At 34.2% G+C, this 13,685-nt stretch overlaps 1 protein-coding gene across 1 annotated transcript in view; it reads left to right on the top strand.

The window, feature by feature from the left end:
• The window catches only part of Madm (MLF1-adaptor molecule), a 115,291-nt gene that overhangs the window by 43,626 nt on the left and 57,980 nt on the right, over window positions 1-13,685 (top strand). Inside the window, exon 4 of the mRNA XM_067280668.1 lies at window positions 7,576-7,616. Within this exon, the coding sequence (XP_067136769.1) occupies window positions 7,576-7,616 (41 nt within the window). The remainder of the gene's footprint in view (window positions 1-7,575; window positions 7,617-13,685) is intronic.

The following is a 13,685-nucleotide window of genomic DNA, read 5'->3' as shown; positions in this document are numbered from 1 at the left end:
ATTAAATAATGACAAGGTTTGTCAATAACAAAATCAAATATTTAATTAATCTTCTAGCAATAAACTATATACAGTATTTAGTAAAAATCAAACAATAATTTATTCAATGAAATTCAGTAAGAATCACCCCAACCATACTCAATTCAATCTATTTCTAACTTAATTCTATTCCCCTTTGGAATCCGACAAAATCAAAGACTTAACTTATAAACAATAATGCTTACAAATTACGGATCCTAACCGTCACCTCAATATACTAGGAACCTATTCCTCAAACTCTCAAGACTTCCTATAATCGTCGATCCACACTTCGAATAACTTCAAAATTGCCTTGGAACTATTTGATCCTATCGGACGCCTCTCTCGTTCACTGATACGAAGCTCACCAAAACTCGTTGCTATCCGGAATTCACCTCTTCGTCTTCACTCGAGACTCGGGATTTATAGTGTGAGGTGACGTCACAATTCTGAATGAGATCACAAGCAAAAATAAAAGTAAATAAAAATAACGCTCGGACTTGGTTCCTTACAATTCTTACTCGTTTGAGAATTGGACATACTCGACTGACTCATCAATACCTTCTGAAGGGTGATGACCAGCCCGTGTGTCAGTATTGCAATTGTACTGTAAGTGTTAAGCACATACTGAGCAATTGCACTGCCTCTGAAAGGATTCGTAGGCAGCATTTTGGAAATACAAGTTTTAAAGAGATTTTGGGCCAGAGGCCAAATGTTGATAAATTATTGAACTTTTTAAAAGTCACAAATATTTATAAACAGATTTAGTTGTTTATTTATTTATATTTACACCTTGTTGCTATACACATTTTAATTGTTATATATTTTTGTTATTGGTTCTATGTTTTTTGTTCTTTTCTGTTGTTTTATTTTATTCTATTTATTATTGTTATTTATTTATGTATTTATTTATACCATGTGTTGTGGCGCAGCTTGGCCTGTGTGACCCTTGTGCCAAAAAACTATTACTAACCAACCAACCAACCAACCGTCTTCCATCTAAAATAATCTCTTTCAACCTCATTAAGACTGGCCATCCCTCTTTCCATTTTAGCTATTGTAGTTTCCCAATTGCCCTTGTCGTTTCAAACATAACTGGGCCCATTCCTTAACACTTTCTCTACAGTTTATGGTACCTTAATCTGGTTCCAAAGGATGTATGGTGTTATATTACTTTTTTGTTCCTTGGGAGGTTGTTTCTTTAAAATCCATGCTATTTTTTTTGCAATACTTCCTTACAGCGTATTCTTTACTCATTCCGCTAGCCTCGCTGCCCTACAGTTGATCTCTTTTAATCATTCCGGATTTCCCTGGTACACAGTGTTTTCCAATTCAATGAACTCCTTTAAGATTCCATATTTTTTGTTTTTTATAAACCTAATTGATTTACGTAAACATGCCTCTTGGAACCTGTTCTTTAATGCACCGCACTCCACTGGTATGTGAATCCTGTGTATGGACATTGGAAATACCTTTTTGTCAGCACAAACAAACATTTGGAAGGACAAACGAAGGATTGAAGAATTTTTAATTGCAATAAACGACAATCGTCACGGATTAAGGCTAAAGCTGGAACACAAAAGCCGTATGCATCTACATTTTTTAGACATTAGTATACAGTTTAAAATGGGTAGTATACAAATGGCTGTGTACTTAAAACCCATGCTTGCGCCACTGTACATACCAGCGTGGTCAAATGATCCGTTTAGGTATACGATATCGGCGTTCAAGGTGCTTATTAAAAGAGCATTCTTGCATTGCACTAATGTACAAGATCGACTTAGGGAGATAAGCAGAATCAAGAAAGTGGCAAAAGGTTTGGGATTCAGAACAACTGCAATCAAAGAATTGATCAAGAGTTACAGACAACATGGAAGCAGATTAGATAATAGGAGGGATAGTATCAACAAGTTCACATACAGTAGGAGAATGGAGGGAGTGATGGAAGAATTATGTAGATATAAAAACATGAGAACGGTATATAAAAGAGCACCAAACATATACAGACTGCTAAGGAATGATAAAGACAAAGTAAGAATGCAAGATAAAACCGGGGTCTATAAAATTCCTTTTGAGAATCAGCAATTGGGAGTGACAAAAGATTATGTTGGGATCACTAGAAGAAACTTGGCAACACATATAAGAGAGCACAAATGTGATGTGAATAAAGGACATAATAACACCGTTTTGGCAGTCATGGCACAAACAGAAGGAGCGAACGTGAAGTGGGATGAAGCAAGAATAGTTAGGGCAGTCCACTCTCTGATGATTGTGTCGGGTATGGAGAAAATAGAAATATATAAGAGTAAAGTGAACAATAATTGCTTAAATGCAAAAGACACCAATGCTCTCCCAATGGTCTGGAAATACGTAATAGAAAAAGAAATGGGAGTTAAAAACCCGTAAAAGGATATGGCAGTTATGCTTTAACTAGTTTAATATATTTTTGATATAGTATTTTATTTTTACAGTTGTTTTGTTATATAATGTATTAGTAATTTGTTGTTTATTTGATATTTAACTGTTTAATGTAATAATTTTGTAAAAATTTTCAAAAACTTTAAATTTCACGAGTATTCAAAAGCTTTGTGTTTGTTTGTGGAACTGTAATTTCCTGATTATGGCCTATAAGAATAGGCTGAAAGCATTTGAATATTAAATTGCAGTAAGCTCAGCAAGTGTTCTGGTGTGTATTTTAGTTGTAAGTAAACCACTGAGGAAGTGAGGATAAGTTGTAAGTATTTTAGCACATAAATGTTTTAATTTTAAGTAAATTTACGTTTATATTACATTATTACTGTATGTTACATTTATATTAATTTAAGTAATGTAAAAAATGAACGAATTACGTTAAAATTATTCTTTATTTACCAAAACATGTAATTTTTGTATAATGAAGTTTCCCTATAACTGATTTAGCAACTTTGTTATATGTAAGTTTGATTGTACTTATAATTACATTTATGTATGTATACATACATACATGCATACATGCATGCATTCATTTGTATATATTTCTTATATTATTTCTTGAAATTATCATCATCATTCTAACAGCATTTAACTGTTACTATCCTTCTTATTGTTTTAAGAATTTGTCATTTCAGATATTTCAACTTTCAGATTTATATACTTTCATATATCAAAAATGCAATTTTATTCTGTAAATTCAATAAATAGAAATATTGTTTATTTAATTTCATTTAGTGTAAATCAAGTAAGTTTTTAATTATAAAAATCAGTAATCTTTGTAATATTTTGAATATAATAATAATAATAATAATAATATCTCTCCCATGGTCACCACCTGGTCGTGGTGGGAGAGCCCAGTAATTTTACTGATCCATAGGGCAATGCAGGCTGGAGCACAAGCTCCTGGTAGGGACACCCATGCCAGTAAGGTCTATGGGGAGAAATGAAGCTAAGAGTGACCACACACCCACATTCTGTGGAGATACGTATTATGGTAGTAACCAGATCCAAATGTGATACCGGCTCGGACGTCGCCCGGGTTAACAAGGTCTGCGTTCGTGAGTTAGGCAGAGGCTCACGTTCGAAAAATAGGCCACAGTCTCCTCTGGTTACCAGTGGCGAAAGCAGCACCGGCCCAAGCATGGCTACTGCAATGCCCTCAACAGATGTGAGGAACCAACCCAGCCTTCGTGTTTCTGTGGCAATGCATCCACAGACCACAAAGGCTGGAAAACCACGCCAACGGATGAAATGGACAGTAGAAATGAATGAGTTTATCATCCGTACTTAGTACACGATCACAAAACTCGAAACAAACATGACAGCATACAGACAACAACTATACCATAGATTCACACAACAGTATCCTCATCTCACTGTCACCAAACAAAGGGTTGTTGATCAAAAAAGAACAATTATACACAACAACCTTATTCCACAAACAACACTTGAACTTTTCAAACAACAGGTTGCTGATCAAATACATCAACAGACAGAAACATCTAACATTAATGAAGATCATGTAACCTGTCAGGATAATCCAGTAACAAGCATTGATAATAACACACATACAACAATTAGCACTAATGATACTACAGACACTTCCTCATCCATCACTGATAACATAGACATGGATTTAGTTAATACGCTCTCACTTATATTTCAGGAAACACTCACTAAATATACAGGCACAGATCCCACACAAAGACCACGAATACCAAAAATCAACACGTCGAAGGAAGTAGGAAAAACACTAAATTATGTAAACACTCACTTACTACCACACTACATTCATTCAATTTCTACACTCGCAGACATTCATACATTAGTTTATGCTGGGGCAGTCACAGTAGTGACACACCATGGACTGAAAGTACAATCACAGACAAATACACAGAAAACACAATTCTATCACAAGCCTGCCTGGCAGAGAAGAATAGAAACACAAATAAATGACATTAGACAGCAATTAGGCAGGCTGACACAATACACTAAAAACAACATAACACCCAAATTAAGGAAACAGCTCAAAAACATTTTCAAGAAAATAAAAACACACACAAAACATGAACATCACAACACACGCATTACAGAATACATTGATACACTAAAACAAAAACTTGCTGCCAAAGCACGTAGACTCAAACGATACAAAACATGTACACTACGAAAACAACAAAATAAATTATTTACAAACAATGAAAAACTCTTTTACAGACAAATTAATAACAAAGCAAACACTGATACACAGCACAGTGGCACACCAACAGAAGAAGAACTCACAACATATTGGTCTTCTCTTTGGTCCAGTGCTGTCACGCACAATGCTGAAGCAGGCTGGATCGAGGAGGAGAACAAAAACTTACACAACATACCAACTATGCCCTGTGTTGAAATAAGCATACGTGATTTCCAATACACTGTTAACAGAACACACAACTGGAAGACACCTGGTGTAGACAACATTCACAATTTCTGGTACAAAAAGTTTACATCACTGCACCAGGAACTAGCTAAACACCTAACACACATCATCATCAATCCACAAGACATGCCAAATTTTCTTACTCAGGGCATCACCTACATGAAACCTAAAAACAACAATACCACAGACCCCACACAATACAGACCAATTACATGTCTTCCAACACTGTACAAATTATTGACATCTTGTATGCAAACAAAATATACAAACATGTTGAAGAACACGACATTCTAACAGAACAACAAAAAGGTTGCCGTAGAAATCACAAGGGATGCAAAGAACAGTTACTCATAGATTCAGTCATTCTACGGCAAGCACACAAACAACACAGAAACATACACATGGCATATATAGACTACAGAAAAGCATTCGACAGTGTTCCACACAGTTGGCTGCTACATATTCTACACATGTACAAAATACATCCATCACTCATTGCATTCTTTCAAAACACTATGCAGCACTGGAGAACAACACTACATCTCAGGGTTAGTAACACTTCCATACAAACAAACCAAATTTTTATTAGGCGAGGAATTTTTCAAGGAGATTCCTTGAGTCCTCTCTGGTTCTGCCTAGCCTTGAATCCATTATCCAACATGTTAAACAACACGCAATATGGCTACAATATCAGGCATGAAAAAACAACACAGTATACACTGTCACATCTCATGTACATGGATGACATAAAACTTTATGCATCCACACAAAAACAACTTCATCAACTCCTACAAATCACACATTCATACACCAAGGACATACAAATGGAATTTGGCCTAGATAAATGCAAAACAGTTCACATAGAAAAAGGAATCCTGAAGAAAGAAGATTTTGCGCTTGGAAATGGAGACATTATTGAATCCATGGAAGAGGGCGAGTTCTACAAGTATTTAGGATTCCAACAGGCCAAACTAACAGAACATACACAAATAAAGCAAAGATTAATTAAAGAATACCAAAGTAGGTTAAATGCTATTCTCAGAACAGAGTTAAATGCAAAACACACAGTTAAAGCAATAAACACATATGTCATCCCAGTACTCACATATTCTTTTGGAGTTATACATTGGACTCACACAGATCTCGAGCAACTCCAAAGGAAAACAAGAACAACACTTACTAAGCATAAACAACATCATCCTAAATCCGCCACAGAAAGATTAATCCTTCCACGTAAAGATGGCGGGCGTGACCTGATTGACATAGTTAACCTTCACTACAAACAAATACAGTCACTGCGAGAGTTTTTTTATGAAAAACAAGAAATATCACAATTACATAAAGCAGTAACTCTAGCAGACTCGAATAACACACCATTAAACTTACACTCACATAATATGGACACAACACAACATATAAAAAGCATAGACACCATTAAGCAATCGTGGGCTCGAAAGGCACTCCATGGCAGGCATCCTTATGATCTGGCCCATGATTTTGTTGACAAAACTGCGTCAAACAGCTGGTTAGCTCGGGGATGCCTCTTTGGGGAGACGGAAGGATTCATGATTGCCATACTGGATCAGGTCATAAATACTAAAAACTACAGAAAACACATACTCAAAGATGCAACACTAACAAATGACACATGCAGAAAATGTCACATCATGCCAGAAACTATACAACACATCACCTCTGGTTGCAAGCTCTTGGCACAAACAGATTATTTACACAGACATAATCAAGTAGCAAATATAATACACCAAGAGCTTGCAAGGAAACACAAATTAGTAGACATCCACGAACCATATTACAAATACATTCCACAGACAGTATTGGAAAACAACACGCACAAAATGTACTATGAGAGAGCCATAATCACAGATAAAACAATTTACCACAACAGACCAGACATAACACTCATTGACAAACACAATAAAATCACATACATTATAGACATAGCCATTCCAAACACTCACAATATACAAAACGCATGCACTGAAAAAATTAGCAAGTACACAGAACTCGCCCAGGAAATAAGGCATCTGTGGAGGATGGATAGGGTGCTTATTGTACCTGTTGTTCTCTCTTCTACAGGCATCATACCACACACACTACACAAAAGCCTGGACACATTACAATTGAATAGAAACACATACATCACACTACAGAAGGCCACTATATTGAATACATGTCATATTGTGAGAAAATTCCTGAATACAGACACACACACTGATACACTTCACTAATTTCTGTTTTGGTTACTTGCCTTGACTTTGGTCCGGCATAGTACACAGTCACCAGTGTTAACCGAGTATCTCTCACTTAACCCAACATAATAATAATTTGAGAAAGAAAGATGCAAATTTTAAAGTAAAATATAGAATTACAAAATGACAAATTTTTGAAATTTGATATTTTTAAATAACCTTTAATGTATATTGATTTACTTTATTTTTAATTTTAAAAATCAGAGTTTAGAATATTGATTTATAATTTAAAAAAAAATCTCGTATTTTACAACCAAGAAATGTTTTTAATGTACAATTTGATTGTAAGAAAATGTTTTGCTTTACTATTGAACATTTTTATATGTAGTATCATTTAAAAAATTATATTTAGATTACAAAATTTGTAATTGTTTTTTATATATTTGATAGGCATGGAAGCGATGGTGTACTCAAGTTCTCTCTGCCCTTAGGTACGATTAATTTAAAAATAAATTGACTTTTGTTCAATGACTAATATTGATAACTCTTCTCTTTATTTTTAAAAATATTATTCATTATTTAACAATTTTACTATTTAATTTCTAAATACTTGATGAATCTGATGTTAAATATATAATAAATTTTGAATAGAAGGAATCCCCAATGTTTCAATGTTCAAATAATGTAAAAATTGTCAATTTTAGAGTATTCTAAAATCCTCTAAATGATGAATCCTCTAAAATGGTTGATGTTTAGAGGATTCATCATTTAAAATGAATTAAATTTATAAATTTAAATGAAAACATAATTATCACTTTTTATTGTCATAAAATGAAATGAAGATTTTCATCCTGTTAGGTACACTAAATATTTAGCTTGGATGTCATGCCAACAATTGTATTAACACAATTAAAAACTTCAGTAAGTAGGCGATAAACGTAATTAAAAGAAACATTTTAATTTAAAATAATTTTTTAAATTACGTTTAACACTTCCTTACTGAAGTTTTTAATTGTGTTAATGAAGATTTTCAGGTGTTACCAAGTGTAATCTTAATATATCAGTATATTATAATTACATATTTTGATGCTGTGACAATAATTACTGATCAAACTTTAGTTTGGATTCAGTTTTTACTTTCCTGGCTTGTTATGTATATAACATGGGAAAGTATTAGAATCAGGCCAGATTTGACCTGCTTGGTATTTTGCAAATTGTCATATTTTGAGACCTAAACCCAAAATAAAAAAAGAGTAAAAAAAATTCAATTTTACCAATACCTAATTTTTTGCTGAGTTTAAAATTTGTTTATTTTTACAAACATTTCTGACCTATTTACTATAGGCCATTGTCTGGTTTACTATACAGGTACTCCTCACTTTACGACAGAGTTCTGTTCCGACGACTACGTCATTAAGCGAATTGGTCGAGAAGCGAGGAGCTTGCGCCTGGAATATAGGATTGTTGTAAAATTATACAAATTATGCACAAACTTCAAATTTATTCATAAAAAGACGTGCATATAACGGTTTAGACAGACAAATGATAATATGTACATATTATCATTTGTCTGTCTAAACCGTTGAAACCATCCATGGCTTTCTGTAAATGATTGTCGATTTTTTGCCTTCACGTGCTTTCAAAGTCTTAAAGATACTGTGGGCCTAGCTTGAATTATTAAAAGGCTTATCGACATATTATTTTGCGTCTGGTTGTCAAACCAGATCGCCAATAATTTCTCCATCTCATGAATAAAACCTTTTCACTGTCTAGTTATGGCTTTAAATCCTGTTGATGATTTCACAGCCTCTTTTACTTTAACTTTATTCCTTTAAAATCGTTGAAATTGTCTAATGTGCCAGTTTCAATTCACATGCTATTTCTTTAACCGTTTTATTAGCTTTGTAGTCTTGTATGATTTTTATTTTTATTTCAAGGTCAATAGCTTTCCTTCGTTTCTTAACAATTTCTCCAGATGATGTCATACTTTTTCTTTTCGTTGACATCTGTATTATTTTGGGGTTACAAATATGTGGAAAAAATGAGATTACACAGTGACTGCTTGTCAGAATGAAACTGACTGAAAAAGCAGATAGCAAGCCTATTATAGTATGCTCAGTGTGCATGTCACTAGTTGCCACTTACCGACACTCAAGCTAAGAAAGGGGATTCCTCAAATTGCAGGTTGAAACTTGATTGGTCGTAAGTGCGAATGGTCGTTAAGCAGATAGGTCATAAAGTGAGGAGTACCCGTAAACGTTTCAAAATAGAATGTATCTTTTTTGAACATTTTACATTTTTAAAATTCAAAAATAATTTAATTTTAAAAGAAATTGAAAGAAGTGTGTGTATAAAATAAATAACCAAATAAAAATAGTAAACACAGCTAACTATAAAGAAACATGCTTTAAGGGTTTTTAAGTCCCAGTCGTTTTTCTTAAAGCAACTTAAAAACCATTAAAGTATGTTTCTTTATAGTTAGCTGTGTATACTATGTTTTATTTGTTTATTTATTTAATATACATACTACTTTCAATTTCTTTTAAACTTACATTTTTAAAATTTGAAAATAATTTAAAATGTTCAAAAAAGATACATTCTATTTTGGAACATTTATAGTAAACCTGATGATGGCCTATAGTAAATAGGTTGAAAACATTTGTAAAAATAAATGAATTTTAAACTCAGCAAAAAATTAGGTGTTGGTAAAACTGAAGTGAATTATTTACTGGGAAAGTGGTGGATAGATAGGAGTAAAAAAAATTCTGTGTGTGTGTCTGCGTGTCTGCATTTATTGTCTGTTTCATTTAATATCTAAAGATGTGGTAGTGGTTAAGAAATGAAATTTGGATATAACTTGTATATAAGGGGTGTTGATGCTTTTAAATTTTGGTGGTTAAAGTTGAGGGGGTAAGGCTATAGAGAGGGGTCACTGTCATATTTCTATTTGATAGAACTTAATAAAGATTTTTTTTTAACCTGTTGTTAGCATTTACAATTTTTATAAAACTCCTCTGTACCCTTAAAATTAAGCATTTTGCTATTTTATAATAATTAATAATATAAAAGTTGTTTTTTTAACAGATGGCATTACAATTTTAATTTTCTGTTAATGATTTAGTCGTCATCGTTAACTTCAGCAGAATAATTCAAAATAACAAAATATGACCTACTTGAACCTTTAACCGGTGCGTACAAAGTTTAATCATCCAAAAGAAACGTTTTCCTAACCTCTTCTGGGTTCATCTCCAGGTAAAATCAGCTGGATCAAACTTGAATACGAAAATTTGAACTAAGCCGAACGATCTTATGTTTCGAACGTCCGGTTCGTTTGAGCATTGTGTCACGTGATGTGTTCAAAAGTGGTTGAATTTAACTATCAATCTCCAAACGGTAGTGAGTGTTAGGTCAAAATACACAAAACACGTGTGTGAGAGATAAATCATCGATAATAATCTCACACATTCAAGTTTTTTTCTTTACCAAAAAATTAAGAGTAGAATGCTATCTCTCAAAAAACAAAAACCGTAATGTTTCCAGCAATAAAAAACTATTTAATAAAAACGTTTTCGACTGTTTTAAACAGCCATCATCAGTTACAACGAACTTAAACAAAAAAGAATGCAGAAAAAATAGAACACAAGCAATACAAATATTTAAAATTCAAAAATAATTCCAAAGTAAAAAATGCCGTCGTATATTAGAAACTAACAAAACTGCGCATGCGCTAAATATCGTAGTAAGAATAAAAATAAAAACAAATAACAAAAATACTTCCGCAAAAATATTTCTATTACAAGAAAAGAAACGTTATGCATTTCGGTAAAACGACTTCCATGCCGTGGATAAAGCATCTGCATCCCTATGGTTAATGCAACCCGTGTTAACGTGGGCTTTGTATATTTCCAACTTTTCTAGATGTTTCAGCATTTGTTTGTTGGTCGTGGCCCTAATAATAGATGCTTTGTCCCAATGAACGTCGACATCTTGATGCTTAGCGAAAGTGCTACACACATTGCACAGTGTTATTGACACCTACAAGGATTAGGTTACATCCGCACTACAGCATTACAACACGGATATCGGGGTAAGGAGATTGATGGGCTTATCGACAAATTTCGGAAGGCAAAAAGTCGGCAGCTTCCTCCTATGAATCAAGGAAGAAAAGTGATTCTCAATTATTTTCCATTCTTGCACACGATGATTAAGAAAGTAGCCAGAAATAACAACATAAAGGTGTTGTATCGACGTAATCCTACAGTATATCGATTATTAAGAAACGACAAGAAGAAAGAAAACCAGAGTTTTAAGACGGGGGTATATTCTATACCTTTAAAAGATCGCCGATTTAACACAGATCTGGTATACGTTGGTGCAACTATGAGACATTTAAAGCAGAGGCTTAAGGAGCATAGATACTCCATCAATAAGAGCTTAGATTCTACTGTGCTAGCAGCTTTCGCTAAGCATCAAGATGTCGACGTTCATTGGGACAAAGCATCTATTATTAGGGCCACGACCAACAAACAAATGCTGAAACATCTAGAAAAGTTGGAAATATACAAAGCCCACGTTAACACGGGTTGCATTAACCATAGGGATGCAGATGCTTTATCCACGGCATGGAAGTCGTTTTACCGAAATGCATAACGTTTCTTTTCTTGTAATAGAAATATTTTTGCGGAAGTATTTTTGTTATTTGTTTTTATTTTTATTCTTACTACGATATTTAGCGCATGCGCAGTTTTGTTAGTTTCTAATATACGACGGCATTTTTTACTTCGGAATTATTTTTGAATTTTAAATATTTGTATTGCTTGTGTTCTATTTTTTCTGCATTCTTTTTTGTTTAAGTTCGTTGTAACTGATGATGGCTGTTTAAAACAGTCGAAAACGTTTTTATTAAATAGTTTTTATTGCTGGAAACATTACGGTTTTTGTTTTTTAATAGTTTATCTTTCCAGTACTGGTTTAATTAATGCTATCTCTCCGTATGTAGTAAGGCCTGCCATGCCATGGAAAGGCTAATCTCGTCCCTTGTATTAATGCATGTGGATGTGCTATAAGCCTTAAAAATCTCCATCTCCTCTAACCATTTTAGGTGGCCAATGTGTGATGTGGTAACAATTAATTGCGCTCTTGTGAAGTCCGCCGCAATTTCTTGGTCGATGGCGTAAGTGAAGAGTGAGGTGGTGCATCTATTGCATTGTATATTGGAGATATGCTCCTTTAACCTAAACCCCAATGAACGTTTAGTCGATCCTATGTATATCAAATCTCTATTAAACTGGTTATCCTTAAGTGGGATGCTATAGATGCCTGGTGGTCTTTCCATACTGGATTGGTCTTTTCCATTATGTAAGATGTCAAACAGAGTAGGGCATCTCCTGTAGCATTAAGGGTAACATTACGTTTCTTTGCGATGGTACAGTGTAAAGACCTCAAGAGGGGGTTGAAAGTAAGAGGTATCCTCACAGTATCCATCCTCTGGTCAACACTTTGTGTTACTGCAGTAATACTGGACGAAGCCCACATCTGTCTGTGGCGCTCAGATTTTCTGTATGATATTGTGGTAACTGTTATAATGTTGGATCTTGGTTGTCTTTAAGACTAGTAAAGTTTAAGAACTATTTATTAAAACTATCAAATACATTACAAGTGGACACACACACAGTAGGTTATATGACAGACGACTGATGATTGATGCTCTCGTTGGTCGCTGGTGTTGCCACCAGTACATATCGTAACATGTCCCTCTTTTTTTATGAAAATACAAACATTAACAATATAGTATGTTTACAAATTTTGTGGACTTTCGTCATTCTCAGTAAAGAAAAATCTGTGAGGCTTATTTAACTGCCTGCCAGAGCCGGTTGTCCGAACACGAGGTTGTGCTGAGACAGGTTCAGTTATTTTGTCAGGTTCTGTTTGACTGTTCACCTGCTCAGGAGTAATTGGACTAGATATAGGCATGCTGTTAACTGTATCTTTTATTTTCCAAGTTGGCATTTCTGTTGTTCTAGGAGTCTTCAATAAATGATGTCTGTTTCTTCTGTAGTGAATTTCATCTGGTGTTGTAATGACATGTTCTAGGCATAGGACCAACTTTGACAACAGAAGCAGGTGACCAAGGTTCTTTTGGACTCTTTCTATAGTATACTTCATCACCTTCCTTTAAAAGAGATAAGACTTTAGTGTGCTGGTCATAATAGGTTTTTGCTTTACTCACTTCTGCATGGATTTTATTGTAGTGTTGTATATCTATGACTCTTGGCCTCAACACAGTTTCGCTGACAGGGAGTTTCATTCTCAGTGCTCTAGACATCAGAAGTTGTGCTGGAGAATATCCACAAGGCAAAGGCGTATTTCTATATTAGAGCATTGCAATGTATGGATCTGAATTATTTTCACGACACTTATTAAAAAGATGTTTAATAGTGCCAACAGCTCTTTCGACAAGACCATTGCTCTTGGGATAGTGTGGACTTGATGTTCTGTGAGTTATGTCCCAACACTTTAGGAATAACCTAAATTCCTCTGAATTAAAAGGTGGACCATTA

Source organism: Centruroides vittatus, unplaced genomic scaffold, assembly GCF_030686945.1.
Source record: "Centruroides vittatus isolate TY-2023 unplaced genomic scaffold, ASM3068694v2 contig_89, whole genome shotgun sequence".
NCBI lineage: Eukaryota > Metazoa > Arthropoda > Arachnida > Scorpiones > Buthidae > Centruroides > Centruroides vittatus.
This window is presented reverse-complemented; position numbering and strand designations above follow the sequence as displayed.